This window comes from Rhinoraja longicauda, chromosome 6 (assembly GCF_053455715.1).
Source record: "Rhinoraja longicauda isolate Sanriku21f chromosome 6, sRhiLon1.1, whole genome shotgun sequence".
NCBI lineage: Eukaryota > Metazoa > Chordata > Chondrichthyes > Rajiformes > Arhynchobatidae > Rhinoraja > Rhinoraja longicauda.
The window spans coordinates 74,863,216-74,883,503 of NC_135958.1; the positions used below are offsets into that span (position 1 = coordinate 74,863,216).

The 20,288-nt window shown below is 46.0% G+C and overlaps 1 protein-coding gene across 1 annotated transcript in view; it reads left to right on the forward strand.

Annotated features, from left to right (window-relative positions):
- Positions 1–2,722: 2,722 nt before the first annotated feature.
- timp2a (TIMP metallopeptidase inhibitor 2a) overlaps positions 2,723–20,288 on the forward strand; it is a 60,505-nt gene continuing 42,939 nt past the window's right edge. The window contains exon 1 of the mRNA XM_078401347.1: positions 2,723–2,874. Within this exon, the coding sequence (XP_078257473.1) occupies positions 2,745–2,874 (130 nt within the window). The 5' untranslated portion in view covers positions 2,723–2,744. The remainder of the gene's footprint in view (positions 2,875–20,288) is intronic.

Here is a 20,288-nt window from a genome sequence, read left to right on the forward strand (position 1 = left end):
CGAGCTTTGTGACATCACATGTCATGTATATTTTATTCCTTTTGCTGTTAAGGGCAAGGAAAAGTAACCTCTCTCAGGGACCAACTGCAGACATTTTGGCTTCATTAACCACATTCATTCAAGAATATGTGTGCAATTTTGCATTGGTCTCCACAAGGGCAAGGTTTCTGTTCTTGCCTGGTGGTGTGGCTAATATTGTTAACAGCTGCAGTTTTTTTTTCACTGAGTCATCTTAACATTCAGCTTCGTTGGAAGTTCTGAGCAAGGATCTCGGGACCAAAGAATTGCCTTTTAAGTCATGATGTTTATTTTCGTTTGGGTTGCATAACAAAACAACTCCATCCCCATCAGAGTTTTTTTCCCCCTCAACACTGATGCAAGTTGCAATGTTGTGTAGGGTGGAACTGCAAATGTTGGTTTAGACCGAAGACAGACACAAAAAGCTGGAGTAACTCAGCGCGGGTCAGGCAGCATCTCTGGAGAAAAGGAATAGATGACGTTTCGGGTCACGCCCCTTCTTCAGACTGAGAGTCAGGGGAAAGGAGAACGAGAGATATAGATAGGGTTGCCAACTGTCCCGTATTAGCCGGGACATCCCGTATTTTGGGGTGAATTGGTTTGTCCCGTACGGGACCGCCCTTGCCCATATTAGTAGGGTTGCCAACTTCCTCACTCCCAAATAAGGGGCAAAGGGTGACGTCACCGCCCTGCGCCCCACGTGACCTCACCCAGCCATTGGTGGAGCGGGAGCACGTGGCCGCTGGCTGGGTGAGGTCACGTGGGGCGTGGGGTGGTGACGTCACCTTGTCCCGAATTTGGGAGCGAGGAAGTTGGCAGCCCTAGATATAGACGGTACTCAGGACAAATGAAAGGAAGATATGATGCAGAAAGCAACGATAATCGAGGAAATGTGGAGCCCACAATGGTCCATTGTTGGCAGTGGGATCGGTGATAATGTGTTAATGCAGACAGTGGATTGCAATATTGTTCGACTGAATTGTGTAATTTTTCCAGGCCTTTCCTTCATTTGCCAATCAAGAGAGGAGTGCGAGGGTTATTCTTTTGGTCAACAATAGGGAGCAGATTTTAAGTTTAAAAGTGTATTTCAAATGACTGACTAATTCACAGAGAGTGTGAACCTTGTTGAAAGTAGGTCAATGGTTAAGGATTACATAGTGGAAAGGCTGTGGAGGCCAATGGATATTTCCACGGCAGAGATAGATTCTTGATTAGTACGGGTGTCAGGGGTTATGGGGAGAAGGGAGGAGAATGGGGTTAGGAGGGAGAGATAGATCAGCCAGGATTGAATGGCGGGGTAGACCTGATGGGCCGAATGGCCTAATTCTTCTCCATCACTTATGAACTGTACACAGTGAGTGAAATCAGTAATGTTTATGCTAAGACAATTGAAAGGAGAAGCAGCTTAATGATTTTTGCATGTGCTTAAGACTTGATTCAGAACATACTCGGGTTTGCATTTTTTTTCATTTTATATATAATAACCTTGTTGTGAACAACTTTTTTTGGGGGGAGAGGGGGGGAAAGAATGCAACGAGGATTCCCACTTTTGCGTTATCCACAAACACAAAAGTGGCTTACATCAATTTCCTCTATTAAAAAAAAGAAGCTTCTAGAATCTATTACCAACAGGATGCGTTTTGGTTGAAATATTTGTGCAAGGGCTGGTGTCAGTGTACGATTGACAGCGGTTTAAGCCAAGGAGAAGCATTAAAAACGTCTGTAATGCAGGTCAGATTTGGCAATGGCCTTTTGGGGAGATTTGTAGCTCATTATACAAGGACTTTCTTTTGTAGTAAAATTTATCTCTGAAAATGCAAAAGAGAGGGAAAGAGGGAGGGGGAGATGGAGAGAGGGAGGGAGAGAGAGAGAGAGAGGGGGAGAGAGGGGGGGAGAGAGAGAGGGAGAAGGGGAGAGAGAGGGGGATGGAGCGGGGGAGAGGGAGAAGGGGAGAGAGAGGGGGATGGAGCAGGGGAGAGGGAGAAGGGGAGAGAGGGAGGGGGAGTCAGAGAGGGGGAGAGTGGGAGAGACTGGGAGGGGGGAGGGGGTGAGAGAGGGAGGAGACTGGGAGGGGGGAGGGGGAGGGAGAGAGAGGGAGAAGGGGAGGCGGAGAGAGAGAGAGGGGAAGAGAGGGAGGGAGGGAGGGAGAGTGGGAGGGGGGGAGGAAGAGGGAGAAAAGGAGAGAGGAGGAGAGGGAGAGACTGGGAGGGAGAGAGAGAGAGAGAGAGAGAGGGAGGGAGAGGGGGAGACTGGGAGAGAGGGGGAGAGAGGGAGGAGGCGAAAAGAGGAAGGAATGAAAACAACACGAGTCTTTGATATTTCCCTAAACACTGTCTGCTTGCAGCAACTGGCTTTCCAAACGGGGAGGCGGGGACATGTCCCGCGTTATATATAGGGCTGTGCTGTGAGAAGGACGGCCAGGGGAGGAGGAGGAGGGGGAGGCAACAGCAACAGCAGCAGCAGCAGCAGCAGCAGCTCAAGGCAACTTGATGTCATTTTTTACCTCGTTGGATTCCTTCTGTTTCACCGCGATCTCAGGCTGACACCACTTGCCCTGTTCCAGAGGAACATTGCAGGCAGGCGACCTCTGCTGAAGGACCACTAGAATTCTGTTTTTGTTTTTGTTTGAGGGTGAGGGTGAGAGTGAGGGTGAGGGTGAGGGTGAGGGTGAGGGTGAGGGTGAGGGGGAGGGTGAGGGTGAGGGGGATTAAAAAAAAAGAGAGAAAATGAGTGCTTCGTTCATCAGTTTGGTGGCCACGGTGTTTGTGCTTCTGGTGTGGAGGGTGGAAGAGATCGCCGAGGCGTGTAGCTGTGCACCGATACACCCACAACAGGCGGTGTGTAACGCGAATGTGGGTGAGTTCCCGCTCGTTGTTTGTTTGTCCGGCTGCGGCATCGGTGTAACGGTCTGTCCTACCTCAGCCCAGCCCACTGTAACTCACCCCAACCCTACCCCACCCTAGCCCAGCCCACCCCAGCCCACTGTAACTCACCCCAACCCTACCCCACCCTAGCCCAGCCCACCCTACCCCACTCCAGCCTTCCCCAGCCCACCCTACCCCGCCCCAGCCCACCCCAGCCCACTGTAACTCACCCCACCCTACCCCACTCCAGCCTTCCCCAGCCCACCCTACCCCGCCCCAGCCCACCCTACTCCACCCCAGCCCACCCTACCTCACCCCAGCCCACCCTACCTCACCCTACCCCAGCCCAGCCCACCCTACCTCACCCCAGCCCACTGTAACTCACCCCACCCCAGCCCAGCCCACCCTACCTCACCCCAGCCCACCCTACCTCACCCCAGCCCACTGTAACTCACCCCAGCCCAGCCCACCCTACCTCACCCCAGCCCACCCTACCTCACCCTACCCCAGCCCAGCCCACCCCAGCCCACTGTAACTCACCCCAACCCTACCCCAGCCCTCCCCAGCCCACCCTACCCCACTCCAGCCTTCCCCAGCCCACCCTACCCCGCCCCAGCCCACTCTAACCCAGCCCTCCCCAGCCCTGTAACTCACCCAACCCTCCTCAGCCCACCCTACCCCACCCCAGCCCACTCTAACCCAACCCACCCCACCCCAGCCCACTCCAACCCACCCAGCCCTCCCCAGCCCACCCTACCCCACCCCAGCCCACTCTAACCCAACCCACCCCACCCCAGCCCACTCTAGCCCAGAGTCTGTCTGGAAAGTTTAAAGAGCCGCCTATTCATGTCTTTGGGCTCAGTCTCCAGGCGATCACCCCCTCATGTTATTCCCCCCCCCCCCCCCCCTCCTATTCTTCTCCCCTTCTCCTCCCAAACCAGCTTGGAATATCGGTGTGTTAATTGCAAACGTTGTCCTGTGTGAATTGGGGTTAAAATGTGTTTTCTTGGAGGGTGAAGGGAAGAGGAAAGGAGGAGGGGAGAGAATGGAGGAGGTGAAGAGGAGAGGAGAAGGGGGAGAGAGGAGGGGGTGAGGGAGAGGGGTGAGGGGGGGAGAGGGTGAGGGGAAGAGAGGTGAGGGGAGAGAATGGAGGAGGTGAAGAGGGGAGGGGAGTGGGGTGTGAGGGCGAGAGAGGGGAGGGAATGGAGGTGAAGAGGAGAGGGGAAGGGGAGAGAGGAGGGGGTGAGGGAGAGAGGTGAGAGGGTGTGGAGAGAGGGAGAGAGGACGGGGGTGAGGGGAGGGGAGAGAATGGAGGAGGTGAAGAGGGGAGGGGAAGGGGGAGAGAGGAGGGGGTGAGGGAGAGAGGTGAGGGGAGGGGATAGAGAGGGTGTGAAGAGGAGAGGAGAGGGAAGGGGGGGGGGGGGGGTGTGAAGAAAGTACCATGGACCTGTAGCTTATGCACTAAAGTCTGAACTTTCAGATCCGATTATAAAGGATGCGTTGAGATCTGCACATTAAAGGCGAGCCGTGGGTCTAATTGACTTGTTTATCTACGTGACTGCCCTTTAGACTGGGGCTTGTCACTGGGTTGTGTTGTGTCAAGTAGGTCGTGCTCGGAGTTTGTTCTGTTTGATGTGAGTCTGCAAACTACGGACTCGATCGTAAACATGATCCAAAAAGAGAAGGCAATTTAGCTATTTTTCTTCTTTCTTTAATTTGGAAAAATATCCTTGGCAGCATTTTAGAGCCAATGCATTCTTAAACGATTGCACACACTTCTGGCGAACTGTTCATTAGTATGACACGCAATTAATAAGAACACAAAAAAAGATCTGAAGAATGGACTCGACCCCAAACCTCGCCTGTTCCTTTTCTCCAGATCCGACCCGCTGAGTTACTTCAGCATTTTGTGTCTACGGTTTATAACCAGCATCTGCAGTTCCTTCCTACACAATTAATAAGAACAGATGTGGTGGGAAGTACATTCCAACAAGGATTTCATAAATTATCTTGAATGAGACGCTGTCTGTTTCTCTGGCCATTACTGGTGGTAGCTGAACAATTCACTGCACTGATACTGGTTTATACCTAGGTTTGGCATATAAAGCTGAGGTCACTCAGCGGGTCAGGCAGCATCTCTGGAGAGAAGGAATAGGCTCACCTGAAAAGGAAGGTATCTCTTCCCGAGAAGGCCGACACCCTCCTTCAGACAGTGCTAGTAATAGTCACCGTTACTCGTAATAGTTTCAGTCCAGTCCGAAGAAAGATCTCGCCCCAAAACGTCGCCCATTCCTTCTCAAGTCAAGTCAGCTTTATTTGTCACATACATAATATACAAGATTCTCTTCAGAGATGCAGCCTGGCCCGCTGAGTTACTCCAGCATTTTGTGTCTATCTTCCTAGTAATAGTTCTTCAGGCTGTCTGGAACGTGGAGATTATTATATTGATGCATGGCCATATAACGGTGAGATTAAGTGGCAAGTTTACAGAATGTCCAATTGTTTCTGAATTGACATGACCCATCATGGATTACTGGAGAATGGCAATGGCACTGAATTGATGTACACTCACTGCCAGTACTTTGGACATGATGTCAAAGTTGAAGACAATGTATGCACTGAATCATTGAGGTACAGTTTTGTGAGGATTAATTGTACCCATGCTTTATCCAGAGTTTTACAGTTTAGTTTATTTTCACGTGTACCGAAGAACAGTGTGAAGCTTTTGTTGCGGGCCAACCAGTCAGTGGAAAGACAATACATGATTACAATCGAGCCATTTACCGTGTACAGACACATGATAAAGGGAATAACGTTGAGTTTACTTGCAAATGCCTGATACGTGTGAAAGCACACTCTTTGGCATAGCAAGCAAACTATAAATCCAGTAAAAATATGATAAATTATTTTAAGTGATAGAATTTTTTTCGAATCAAATTAATCGAACTTTGAAGCCAGATTTCCTTATACTTCCACATAGACAATAGGTGCAGGAGGAGGCCATTCGGCTCTTCGAGCCAGCACCGCCATTCAATGTGATCATGGCTGATCATTCTCAATCAGTACCCCGTTCCTGCCCTCTCCCCGTACCCCCTGACTCCGCTATCCTCAAGAGCTCTATCTAGCTCTCTCTTGAATGCATTCAGAGAATTGGCCTCCACTGCCTTCTGAGGCAGAGAATTCCACAGATTCCACTTTAAATAAACATGATATTATCTGAAGTAGTAACTGAAATATCATGTTCCAAAAAATATTTTTTCCTCATGCTTCAATAGGAGTGATATCTGCCTTGGGAAGCTAAATAATGGGTGGTAGACCCAGCCTGCCACGCTGTGTCACGGGCTGTGGTATATTCCAACTTGGAGTTGGGGTTGATGTGATAATCCCTTTTGGGATACCCCACCCTAAATCTCCCTCCCGAGGGGATAGTATTGGAGGCCAGATGCAAAAATGCTCTCATTGCTGAAAATTACTTTTCTCCCCGAAAGCTAAATGGATGCGGTAGGCTATCGATGAGCAAGAAATCTGAAGGTCCTTGAGAACTCTCACCAGCCTTGTACGTATCACTCCTTGTTCAATTCTTCCCGAGTGTGAAAATGAGACAAGCCCGCTGGCTGGCAAACCGAGCCCAAACCTATCGTTCTTATCATGGCAAGATTTACAACAGTAGGCTTGGGTGATCGAACCACAGATTATTTAAAAACAGAAGGACACTAAGTGCTGGAGTAACTCAACGGGTCGGGCAGCATCTCTGGAGAACATGGATAGGAGACGTTTCCGGTCGGGATCCTTCTTCAGACTGATTGTAGGAAGGATTTGGGAGGGGAAGGGGCTAAAAAGCTGGGAGAGAGGAGGGACGGGACAAAGCGTGGCAGGTAAGAGGTAAACACAGGTGAGGGAGGGTGGGAGGTGGTTTCTACACTGATTATTGAATGTCTTTCATGTTCCATATCTCTCTGTAAGGGAAAAATTGCCTGATTTTTACCAAAGCGTCATAAAGCGTGGAAACAGGCCCTTCTGCCCAACTTGCCCATGCTGGCCAACATGTCCCAGCTACACTAGTCCCTCCTGTCCACACTTGGCTCATATCCCGCTTCACCGTTCCTATCCATGTACCTGTCCAAATGTCTCTTAAACATTATGATACTACCTGCCCCAACTATCTCCTCCGGCAGCTCGTTTCATACACCCATCGCTCTTTGTGTGTAAAATAAAAATGTCACCTCGGGTTCCTACTAAATCTTTCCCCCTTCACCTTAAACCTATGTCCTTGGGTTCTCGATTCCCTTACTCAGGGCCAAAGACTCTGTGCATTGGGGATACAAACCGGAGAATCCATGACTACAAACTCATTGCTTGTAAATTCCACAGCATCCATCTCTTAGGCAATCCCTTGGGTTCTGCTGACAGTTTTTCTTACAGACTCTCGACCGCAGAAAAAGACATTTCACTGCATTAGATGTTCTGACTTGTCAGCAGTCTCCACAATATTGATTAGCACTAATGGGAACGGTGGAGTGATGTGGTTGATACTGCTAGTAATAATAATAATAATAATGCATTACATTTATATAGCACTTTTCAAACACTCAAAGATGCTTTACAGGGATTTCTAGAACATAGAGAATTGAATAAATAGATAAATAAGTAAACGAACAGAAAAAGGAGACAGAAGGTGAGGTGATGGTCAGTGGTTGAAGGCAGTGCTGAACAGGTGAGACTTCAGTGATGTTTTGAATGTGGTGAGTGAGGAGGAGTCTCTGACGGTTTGGGGTAGTGAGTTCCAGAGGGTGGGAGCAGCGATGGAGAAAGCCCTGTCCCCCCAGGATCTGAGTTTGGTCCGGATGGGGGGGGACAGGAGATTGGCAGCAGCAGAGCGGAGGGTGCAGGTGGGAGTTTGCCTGTGGAGGAGGTCAGTCAGGTAGGATGGGGCCAGGTTATGGAGGGCTTTGTAGGTCATGAGGAGGATTTTGTACTGGATTCTCTGGGGAATAGGGAGCCAGTGGAGTTTGTAAAGGATGGGGGTGATATGGTCACGGATCGAGGAGTGGGTGAGTAGACGGGCAGCGGAGTTTTGAATGTATTGAAGTTTACTGATGATTTTTGAGGGTGAGCCATAGAGGAGGCTGTTGCAGTAGTCCAGACGGGAGGTGATGAAGGCGTGGATGAGGGTTTCTGCAGCTGTGGAGGAGAGGGATGGACGGAGACGGGCAATGTTTTTGAGGTGGAAGAAGGCTGTCTTTGTGATGTGTTTGATGTGTTTGTCGAAGGAGAGGGTTTGATCAAAGATGATTCCAAGATTCCGGATGTGAGGGGAGGTGGATACTGGGAGACCATCAATATAGGGCGGCACGGTAGCGCAGCGGTAGAGTTGCTGCTTTACAGCGAATGCAGCGCCGGAGACTCAGGTTCGATCCTGACTACGGGTGCTGCACTGTAAGGAGTTTGTACGTTCTCCCCGTGACCTGCGTGGGTTTTCTCCGAGATCTTCGGTTTCCTCCCACACTCCAAAGACGTACAGGTATGTAGGTTAATTGGCTGGGTAAATGTAAAAATTGTCCCTAGTGGGTGTAGGATAGTGTTAATGTACGGGGATCGCTGGGCGGCACGGACTTGGAGGGCCGAAAAGGCCTGTTTCCGGCTGTATATATATGATATGATATGATGATATGATATTGAGGATGAAGTTTTGGGTGGATTTGGTGAGCGTTTTTGGACCAATGATGATGATTTCAGATTTGTTGCAGTTGAGTTTATGTTGCAGTGGTTTATTATTGTCACGTGCACTGAGTTGCAGGGAAAAAAACTTTATTTTGCATGCCACGCAGTCAAAACATCCATGCAAGAGTGCATTCAACCCATGCAGAATATAGTGTTGCAGTCACAGAGAAAGTGCAGGAAAAGGAAAGGATGCAAGGGCCACAACGAGATAGGATTCGGGTCTCGAGAATATGTCTGGCTTATAAAAGGCGGCGCGGTGGCGCAGCGGTAGAGTCTCTTCCTTACAACACCAGAGACCTGGGTTTGATCTTGACTACGGGGGCTGTCTGTATGGAGTTTGCACCTTCTCACCGTGACCTACGTGGGTTTTCTCCGGGTGCTCCGGTTTCCTCCCACACTCCCAAGACGTACAGGTTTGTAGGTTAATTGGCTTTGGCAAAAAATTGTAAATCGTCCATAGTGTGTTAGATTGCGTAGGTGTGTGAGGATCGCTGGTTGAAGCGGACTCGGTCGACCGAAGGGTCTGTTTCCGCGTTGTATCTCTAAACTAAACTAAAAAGGACTGTAGAACATTGTTGGTGATATTTCTGCTAAGGAAGGTAAGGCTCCTGATCACCTCTACTTCAGCCCCATGGTTATTGACTGGGACGAGTCCAGCCCGCTTTCTGGAATCGACGATTAGCTCCTTTGTTTTGCTGACGCTGAGGGAGAGGTTATACACAAAGTGCTGGAGTAACTCAGCAGCTCAGGCAGCATCTGTGGAGAAAAGGAATGGGTGATGTTTCAGGTCAGGACCAGACTGAAAGGTGTTGGGGGGGGGGGGGGTGGGGGGGTTTTACTGGAGGTTGGAAAAGGCCTTCTGACTGAAAGTAGAGGGGAGGAAGGGGAGGCTTTTTTCTACCTCCAGTTTCTCACCCCCCCCACCTCCCATAACTATGATCATTTTATACCATGTTTCAATGTGCCCGGAGCACAAAGATAGATACAAAGTGCTGAAGTAACCCAAATGGTTAGGCAGCAATTCTGGAGAAAATGGATAGGTGACATTTCGGATCAGGACCCTTCTTCAGTCCTGAAACGTCATCTATTCCTACTCGCCAGAGATGCTGCCTGTCCCTCTGAGTGACTCCAGCTTTTTGTGTCTATTTCCAGCGAGGTTTCCTGGCAGTATCGTAGAGTGCAGCCGTTTCTGTGTCCAGCTTATGACCAGAAGCTGAATCTGTATTTCATCAAACAATTATACAGTCTCGAGCCTGCTTCCTGCAGCTAAACTGGAATCAATTGTTTTAAACAGATCATAAAGACATTCAGTATAGAGTAGAGACCAAGTTAATCTGCTTTGTAGCTGGAGGCAGCCGACTTGTTTGCCTCTCTTGGATGCTTTCCATTGCAGCAATTACATTGCACAGTTCAGGAAAAAGAAAATCATCCTTCGAGCTGCTCCATAAATGGACTGTAATTTCATGTCTGGTTAGATATTCTATTTTGGTGCATCAACTCAGAACAATGGGGCTGCTGGACGTTTTTAGTCGTGATGTGTTGCGAGTTTATGGTGAATAATCCCCCCAATGTCTGACTAACCAGCTGCAAAATGCTGGAGTGCTCCTGATTTATTTTGTTTAAATTACGGTTTGAATGAGCAAAATCATATTTGGCTATCAGCAGCTCATTGTCTTTTCCTGGTCTATTGTACATCATTCATACCTCAAGAGATTTGGGCGGCACAGTGGCGCAGCGGTAGAGTTGCTGCCCTACAGTTGGTGGTGCCATTGACCTGGGTTCGATCCTGACCACGGTGCAGTCTGTATGGAGTTTGCATGCGACCTCGTGGGTTTTCTCCCGGTGCTCGGGTTTCCTCCCACACTCTTGATTAGTACGGGTGACTGAGGTTATGGGGAGAAGGCAGGAGAATGGGGTTAGGAGGGAGAGATAGAGCAGCCATGATTGAATGGCAGAGTAGACTTGATGGGCCGAATGGCCTAATTCTACTCCTATTCCTTGTGAACATGACCTTGTGGACTCCAAAGATGTGCAGGTTTGCAGGTGAATTGGCTTTGGTAAAATTGTAAATTGTCCCCAGTGTGTAAGATAGTGCAACTCCGTACAGACAGGCAACTGAACAATCCTCTCATCAGTTAGAGTGCAGTACTGACCTCCCATCTACCTCATTTGCAAACCTTTGAATTCTCTTTAATCAGACTTCAATGTTATATCCTTGCAGTAAATATTGTACCCCCTATCCTTTAGCTGTGCACTGCGCACGGCGTGATTGTATTCATGTACAGTCTTTTCTCTGACTGGACAGCACGCAAACGAAAATCTTTAACTGTACCTCGTACATGCGATGATACTAAACTAAAAACTGAAAAGATATGGTGCTGAATGTTATAGGAGAATTCAAAATTATCATTCAATGTTCTACCTATCACCAACTGAAGTTAGCCTTTATAGCCAGGGTGATTTTCTAAACAACCGTCCCTAAACATGCTCACAAAAAAGATTGTTTACTCTTAAGTAAAATTTTAATCTACGGGACTTGGGCAGCACAGTGGTGCAGCGGTAGAGTTGCTGCCTTCCAGTGCCAGAGACCTGGGTTCAATCCTGACCACGGGTGCTGTATGTACGGACTTTGTACATTCTTCCCGTCACCTGCGTGGGTTTTCTCCAGAATCTCTGGTTTCCTCCCACACTGCACAGACGTACAGGTTTGTAGATTAATTGGCTTGGTATAATTGTAAATTGTCCCTAGTCTGTGTAGGATCGTGTAAGCGTGCGGGGATCGCTGGTTGGCGTGGACTCGGTGGGCCGAAGGGCCAGTTTCCGCGCTGTATCTCTAAACTGAAGGACATGATACAGCTCAGAAAGTAATGGCACTAAAAATAGTCTTTGAAAGATTGCAGTGTAGCCTCCACGTTAACAGGCGAATAATAAAAATCTTTTCCCCTCTCTGGAGACATTTGGTCAATAAATACTTACTAAGCTTTCGGAGGTCATGCAGACTAAATTAAACAAAAAGCTCACTAATGTTCTTCTGCTGTAGCTGATGGGGAGAGACGATAGAACATACATCCTGTTTATCTGATGGAGAAAAACTGTTTAGAGGTGGTTTAAGAAAATTAAATGTTTGTTTTACATATGAACAGGGCAACCCAGCTTGTTGATATAAATGGCAGACTTCACAGTCGAGGTTATTTTTAGTTTCTGCAAGTTCAGTCCCATCTCTATCATATAATAACTGCAGATATACTTTTCAAAATGATAATTTAAATTCCTTCTGCAAGGAATGAAATGAATGCACTTTCAGTCATTTTTCCCCACAGAAGGAAGACCCAGTTAGGGAGGACCGACTGACTTAAAAAAGTTCTCGGAGCAGAATTAGGCCATTCGGCCCATCAAGTCGGCACCATTTAATCAGGGGTGTTCTATCTTTCTATCTCCACCCCATTCTCCTGCCTTTTCCCCATAACCCCTGACACCCATACTAATCAAGAATATATCTATCACTACCTTAAAGATATCCATTGGCCTGGCCTCCACAGCACATCTTTGGCAATGAATTCCACAGATTCACCACCCTCTGACTTAAGAAATTCCTCCTCATTCATCTCTTTCATTAATTTCTTCTATGTACCTTCTAGATTTCTCATTCTGTAGAAGGGGTCTCGACCTGAAACTTCACCTATTGCTTTTCTCCAGAGATGCTGCCTGACCCACTGAGTTACTCCAGCTTTTTGTGTAATGAACTCCACAGATTCGCCACTCTCTGACTAAAGAAATTCCTTCTCTTGCCAATAACTACCCCAACTGATCGTGAAAGGTTACCCTGAACTGCAGTCATGTAATATTAATAATATAAATATCATATGATGGATAAATGAGGCTGAAATACATTTGGATGTACCGTCATAGATAGAGCTTTTAAGGATAGCGGAGTCAGGGGGTATGGGGAGAAGGCAGGAACGGGGTACTGATTGAGAATGATCAGCCATGATCACATTGAATGGCGGTGCTGGTTCGAAGGGCAGAATGGCCTCCTCCTGCACCTATTGTCTATTGTCTATTGTCTATTGTCAGATTTTAGTTTAATGGACACGGTGTGTGCAAGGCCTCAAAGTCAACCCATTGATTTTCTAATCTGAACTTTGGCGAGCGTGTTATACAGAGGGTTGCAAAGAGCAGATATAAATTGATGTGAACAAAATTATATCATCCAGCTGTCTCCCATTTTAAATACTGTTTTCAATTCGGGGTTAATTTTATTGATTTTCCTTTGAACATAGTAAAATTGTCATAGGGCAGTACACGGCGTGCAGCGGTAGAGCTGTTGCCTCACTGCGCCAGAGATTCGGGTTGGATCCTGAATGTGCTGTCTGTGTGGAGTTTGCACATTCTCTCTGACCGCCTGGGTTTCATCCGGGTGCTCCGGTTTCCTCCCACATTCCAAATATGTGCAGGTTTGTAGGTGAATTGATCCTCTGTGAATTGCCACAAGTGTGTAGTGGGTTAAAGGGGGGCATGAAACCGGTGGGCCGAAGGGCCTGTTTCCATGCTGTATTTCTAAACGGTACTAAACTAAAGCTAAACTAAGAGGCTAAACTAAGAAACTAAACTAAACTAGTGAATTCCTATATCCCCCCAAATCTGACAAATTTCTTTTTCTACCTGTGCCGAGAAGCATCGTGCTTGCACCCGGGATTTAAAAAAAAGGAAATGTGCATGGCAAGGTTTTTTTAAGACGTAGACACAAGGAACTGCAGATGCTGGTTTACAAAAAAGACAAAAAGTGCCGGAGTAACTCAGCAGTTCAGCCAGCATCTGTGCAGATGTAGGAAAATAACTGAAGGTACCACAAAATGTTGGAGCAACTCAGCAGGTCAGGCAGCATCTAGGAGAGAGGGAATGGGTCGAGACCCGAAACGTCACCCATTCCCTCTCTCCTAAATGCTGCCTGACCTGCTGAGTTACTCCAACATTTTGTGATACCTTCTGTGCATATGCAGATAGGTTAGGCAGTCAGAACCTTTTTTTTCCCGAAGATGGATAGTTTTAAGTTGCGAGGGGCAAAGTTTAAAGGAGATGCGTGGGACAACTTTTTTTACACAGAGAGTGGTGGGGCCAGGAACATGCTGCCAGGGTTGGCGGTTTAGGCAGATGCAATAGTGGCGCTTAAGGTTTTTTGATAGGCCCATGCATACGCATGGAATGGAGGGATTATGTGCAGGCAGATAAGAGGTGGTCTTGACATCATGTTGGGCACAGACATTGAAGAGTTGCGAATTGTGAAGCTAGAGGAAGGAATGTAGGGAAGGAGAGGAGGAGGAGGAGGGTAGAAATAAAAGTCCAGGTGAGGGGGTGGGGGATGACGAAGGGGTGGTGTGGAGGGGGAGGGTTTTTTAATAATTTCCTAAAATTAGAGAATTCAACATTCATACCGAGGGATTGTAAGCTACCCAAGCGGAAGATGAGGTGTTGTTCCTCCAGTTTGTGCGTGGTCTCACTCTGGCAGTGACACGAACCACTAACCCTGTCTCATTCTCCCAACATTACCGTCATCTTCCTGCATATTCTACCACCCGTTCATAGAGCAAAGACAAGTTACAATGGCCAATCAACCAGCCTGCATATCATTGGTATCTGGAAGTAAACAAAATCACCACACACCCACCACTCGCTGAGTGAGATGGTTATCCCTCAGGTTCTTATTAAATCTTACCCCTGTCTTACCTTAAACTTTAAATCTTACCTTATACCTATGTCCTCTGACTCTCGATTCCCATACTCTGTGTAAAAGACTCTCTGCGTTCACCTTATCTATTCCCAATCTGATATTATACACCCCTCATCCAAGGAGTAACGTCCCAGCCTGCCCAAACATCCCCAGTAGCGCAGGCGCTCGAGTCCTGGCAACGTCTTCGTAAATCCCCTCCGCACCCAGGCACTCCCACACAGAGCACCGTTGTTAGAGAATCAAAGTGGCTGGAGATGTGAGACGGCTGTTCAAATAACTTCACCACTCTGCTGACCAAAAAATAAATAAATATATTATCCTTGCAAACCAGACCATTACACCCCTGGCAGATGGCTAAGGTGGACTTCTTTCAAAGCAGGATTGATCCACACTTTTGAAAGGACTTGGCAAGTATAAGCAAGGACATATTTTCATGTCCTGTTAAGCAACTCTGTATTTGACTATTGAAACAATTTAATCCTACTGATACAGTATATAAAAAGGCCTGTTTGTCCTAAAACTAATACGCCTGCTACTTTTATGACCAGAAAGGCAGTTTCTCTGATGATTAGTTTAGTTTAAAGATACAACAATGAAACAGGCCATCGGCCCATCGAGTCCACACCAAATAGCGATCCCTGCACACTAACACTATCCTACAAGCCAATTAACCTACAAACCTGTCCGTCTTTGGAGTGTGGGAGGAAACCTGAGCTCCCGGAGAAAAACCCACGCAGGTCACAGGGAGAGCGTTCCAACCTCCGTACAGACAGCACCCATCGTCAGGATCGAACCCGGGTCTCTGGTGCTGTAAGGCAGCAACTCTACCGCTGCGCCACTGTGACTGAAATACTGTAGGCATTATGGATCCTGCTGTATCGAGATTAGCGCATGAACCCTCAAAAGGTGTAAACTGGAGATCCCTAAATGTGACAATGCCTGAAAAACCAATAACATTAGTTATTGCAAATTAATGTTTTTAATTTGTTGGATCTGCAAAAAAGATGCCATCTGCCATTCCAATAAATATTATGTTGCCTTGTGCTTGATCCAGACTTTTATGCTTGGTTCCGTTTTGAAGCTTGTAAACCCCAGATAACTGCAAAATAATTCCTTGTGAGTTCTGGGGATGTGGACATTTGCCTGATGTCATCTCTGGCCCCATGCCAAGTGGGAAGAGGATACTGGGTGTGAGACATTTCAACATCTGGCTTCCACTCCGTTACTATTCAGAAGTGACCAAAAGGTACCCATGTTAAGGTCCTTCAAGCATATACACATAATTTTATTATACATATTAATATTATACATATATTACATAACATACATAATTTAGAGAGCATTTAATGTTGGTCATCTCTACGTAGTTCCACAGGTTTGGTTGCAAAAAGCAATATTTTTCTGTCTGTTTGGGTATAGAGAGAACATAGGTAGAGAGAGCAGAGTGTCAAGAGTGTTTACTGTCATATGTCCCAGATAGAACAATGACATTCTTACTTGCAGCAGCCCAACAGAATATGTGAACATGGTACACTGTAAACAATATTATCATATCATATCATATATATACAGCCGGAAACAGGCCTTTTCGGCCCTCCAAGTCCGTGCCGCCCAGTGATCCCCGTACATTAACACTATCCTACACCCACTAGGGACAATTTTTACATTTACCCGCCAATTAACCTACATACGTGTACGTCTTTGGAGTGTGGGGGGAAACCGAAGATCTCGGAGAAAACCCACGCAGGTCACGGGGAGAACGTACAAACTCCTTACAGTGCAGCACCCGTAGTCAGGATCGAACCTGAGTCTCCGGCGCTGCATTCGCTGTAAAGCAGCAACTCTACCGCTGCGCTACCGTGCCGCCGGTATAATAGAGAGAACAAAAGGTTCTGTGTGTAGATATACACATACTGACAAATACACATACATACGCACACATGCGTACACATAAACCCCCCCCCCCCCCAAAAAAAACAGAGAGAGTCACACACAGAGTATATGAGGAAGCGAGAGAGAGAGATGGAGTGTGAGAGAGAGAGAGACAGATAGTGTGTGTGTGTGTGTGAGAGAGAGCGAGAGAAAGAGAGACAGACAGAAAGAGAGGCATAGGGATACAGAAAGAGAGATCTGGTCTTGACAATATTAAAAGCATCCCATCATGCAAAGTTAATAGCCATTAACTCTTTCAACAACATAGCACTTGTGAGAATTTATCGGTGTTACAATTTCGATTGTGTAATGTGATAGGAATGTACAATTTCCAGTCTCCACCCAAGCAAGGAAATCATTAGCTTCCAATTTGATGACACATGAAATCACACATATTTCTCATCCAAACCTAACACTATTTCTGTCACAATGATTATTTTATATCAATGATAGAGGCCATTTATAGGTTTTGAAAACAATTGCCAATTTTAACAATCTACCCTTTTTAGCAAATGTCTCAAATGTGCGTCTGGCTCGATGTGGTTGGTAGTCAGTTTCACCAAGGTAAATGATGCTTGCCTGAGTTCTGCTGTTATTGGGATGATGACAGAGCAGTAGATTACAGCCAAGCTTCTAAGATGTCACCTGTTGTGTTTGTTATATCTCGTGTCAGTTGGCGATTTGATTTTTACTAGATAGCCTTGGGCAGAAATCCAGCTTTGAAAATTAGCTGGCGCATGCTACTACACAAAGAAAGGAGTTTATTATGCACATTGGTGCAACCAATATTATTCCCTTTACATATTGTAACAGATATCCAGCCTAAAATGGAGCAAACAAAATCTGACGGTGAATATGTCCTACGTACTAAAGACGAAGGATGGGGTGCGGGGGGGGGGGGGGGGGGGGGGGGGGGGAGAAGAACTTAAACACTAAAATAATATGAATTTATTTCCTGAATTTCCCAGGAAGATATTAAGTTAAATATGAGAAATGATCCTCAAGAAAGTTTTGGAGTACAAAGGAACTGCAGATGCTAGTTTATACTGAAGGTAGACACAAAATGCTGGAGTAACTCAGCGGGTCAGGCAGCATCTGTGGAGAAAAGGAATAGATTACTTTTTCAGATCGAGTCGAAGAAGGGTCTCCCATTCATTTTCTCCACATCACCCATTCATTTTCTCCACAGATGCTGCCTGGCCCGCTGAGTTACTCCAGCATTTTGTGGCTATCTTCTCATGAATGTTTTGTTTGGTCGAGGTTGGGACATTTAATGGTGTGATCGGGTCCATCACTCTCATCTAACATCAATCACATAATTTGAAATGGAAGACAGAGAGAGCGAGAGAGAGAGAATTTTACGGAAAAATTAATGTTTAGTCTAGTTTATTGTCACGTGTACCGAGGTACAGTGAAAAGCTTTTGTTGCAGCTACCCAGTCACCAGAAAGACAATACATGATTACATTTGAGTCATTTACAGCAGATAGATATTTGATAAGGTAATGGAGATGGGATTGCTTTGAAACCTGTGGAATTCTGTGGAAACCTGAAATCTGTGGAATTCTCTGCCGCAGAAGGCAGTGGAAGCCAATTCTCTGAATGCTTTCAAGAGAGAGCTAGATAGAGCTCTTAAGGATAGCAGAGTCAGGGGGTATGGGGAGAGGGCAGGAACGGGGTACTGATTGGGAATGATCAGCCAAGATCACATTGAATGGTGGTGCTGGCTCGAAGGGCCGAATGGCCTACTCCTGCACCTATTATCTATTGTCTATAAACCTGGAGTAGAATTGGCAGGCCAATTGCCCCCCTTCCATACTGTTCAAAAATATGAGACATTGCATCAAGCTACAATTTCTAAGTGCCCCCAACATAGGGTTAAATATTGAAATGTTCCAGATACTTAATTGTATTGGTAGCTTGCCAAAAGACCATTCTGAATTATTGTGATCGTAAATTGTGACTGAAAATATGATTCCTTTTGAGATGGGCAAATGGCGCAGCGGTAGAGTTGCTGCCTAACAGTGCCAGAGACCCGGGTTCGACCCTGACCACGGGTGCTGTCTGTACGGGGTTTGGTCATGCTCCCTGTGATCGCATGGGTTTTCTCCGGGTGCTCCAGTTTCCTCCCACACTCCAAAGACGTACAAGTTTGTAGGTTAATTGGCTTCGGTAAGTTGCTCCTAGTTGTGTGTAGGTTAGTTACGGAGTGATCGCTGGTCGGCGTGGACGGTGGGCTGAAGGGCCTGTTTCCACGCTGTATATCTTTGGTGACCCTCAGACTATCCTGATCGAACTTTAATGGGTTTACCTTGCACTAAATGTTATTCCCTTATCATGTATCTATACACTGTAATTGGCCCGATTGTAATCATCTGTTGACTGGACAGCATGCAACAAAAGCTTTTCATTGCACCTTGGTACAGGTAACAATAAACCTACTTTGTCTACTGCTGTTTGTAACTTTAGATACACTACCTCAAAGTTGTAAAACGCTACTTTGATTTTTTGTTTGTTGTCTATTTTGTTTAAGGTGCTCATTCCAGAAGATAACATGAAGAAGACTGGTGTCAAATTGGTGTTAGTAGTGATGTAGGCCTGGTGATGTTGGGGATATCTTTTATCAGCTGAGATATTCTAACATTTGAGGAATGTTTTCTAAAGTGTGGAAGCTGTATCTACTTTGCATTGAAATGTTACTTTCAGATATGGTGTTTACTATATTTGTCTATTGTCTATTATTACAATAACTTCCATTTATAACATGACAAAATATGCTAAGACTTTTCAAAAAAAACTATTTTAAACAAAAGTTGACACCAGGCCAGAGTTAAAAATATATTAAACCAGTGGGCATTTATGGCAGTATACATTAACAATTACTTAAGATAGGCACAAAAAGCTGGGGGAAGCTCAAGGGAAGAGGTGACGTTTCGGGTCGAGACTCTTTTTCACAACCGAAATGTCACCTATACCTTTTCTCCAGAGATGCTGTCTGAACCACTGAGTTACTCCAGCTTTTTGTGTCTATCTTTGCTTTAAACCAGCATCTGCAGCTCCTATCTACACATCAACAATCACTTGTTGCTCATGCAGAAATTCAGACCCAAAAAACATTTTTGAATTTGTTTTTCTGTGATAATGTGGTTCTTGGAAAGAATACAAGAACACTAAATTTGAAAAACGCGATCTGATTTTTAGCACCATAGAAGGACAAGCCAGAAACGATTTCATTTCACTTCCAGAACATGATTGTACGCAGAACAGTGGAGCAGACATTCCTTCTCTTAAATGGGGGAGAGCTTGGCTGAAAGAACCCATGATTTGGTCTTGGGCCCATTTTTCCTCTGCTTTCAGTGCTAAATTCCAAATTCTGAGGCCTGGCTGGATCAATGAATATATAGATACATGGGATCAAATCAGACTGCAGCAACAAGAACATTTAAACCTAGTGAGTAAACTGGAATGAGAATCGGTTTTAATCTGCTGAAGACCCACCTGGTTCCCTCTGAATGGAAGTTTGCTTCCCTTGCCCATCTGGCTTTTATTTTTATTGAGGCCTACAGTTATATGGACCACTCTATGTATTTAAAATGCACCATTTTTTATACAAATTGACCACATTGCACAATATGCAGCAAAAAACTGCAGAAATCCAGGACATTGGCCTGCTCCATTATCTTGTGAGTGGTTTGGAAAAGCCAACAGTTGGTAGCATTAGCAAGTTGGGCCGAAGGGCCTGTTTCCACACCGTATCACTCTATGACATATCATGATTGAATAATAACGTCCCACCCATAATTAGGCATCATTTAGTGTAGTTTAATTAACATCAATATTACCCATGTTTAATCATGATTCTTGCTTCACCCCAATATTAATCTAATGTCCACAAATTATCATAAAAATGTTATTTTAGACTTTAGATACAACGTGGAAACAGGCCCCTTTGCCCACCGAGTCTGTGCCGATCACCAACCACCCATACACTAGTTCTATCCCACACACTAGGGACGATTTACAGAG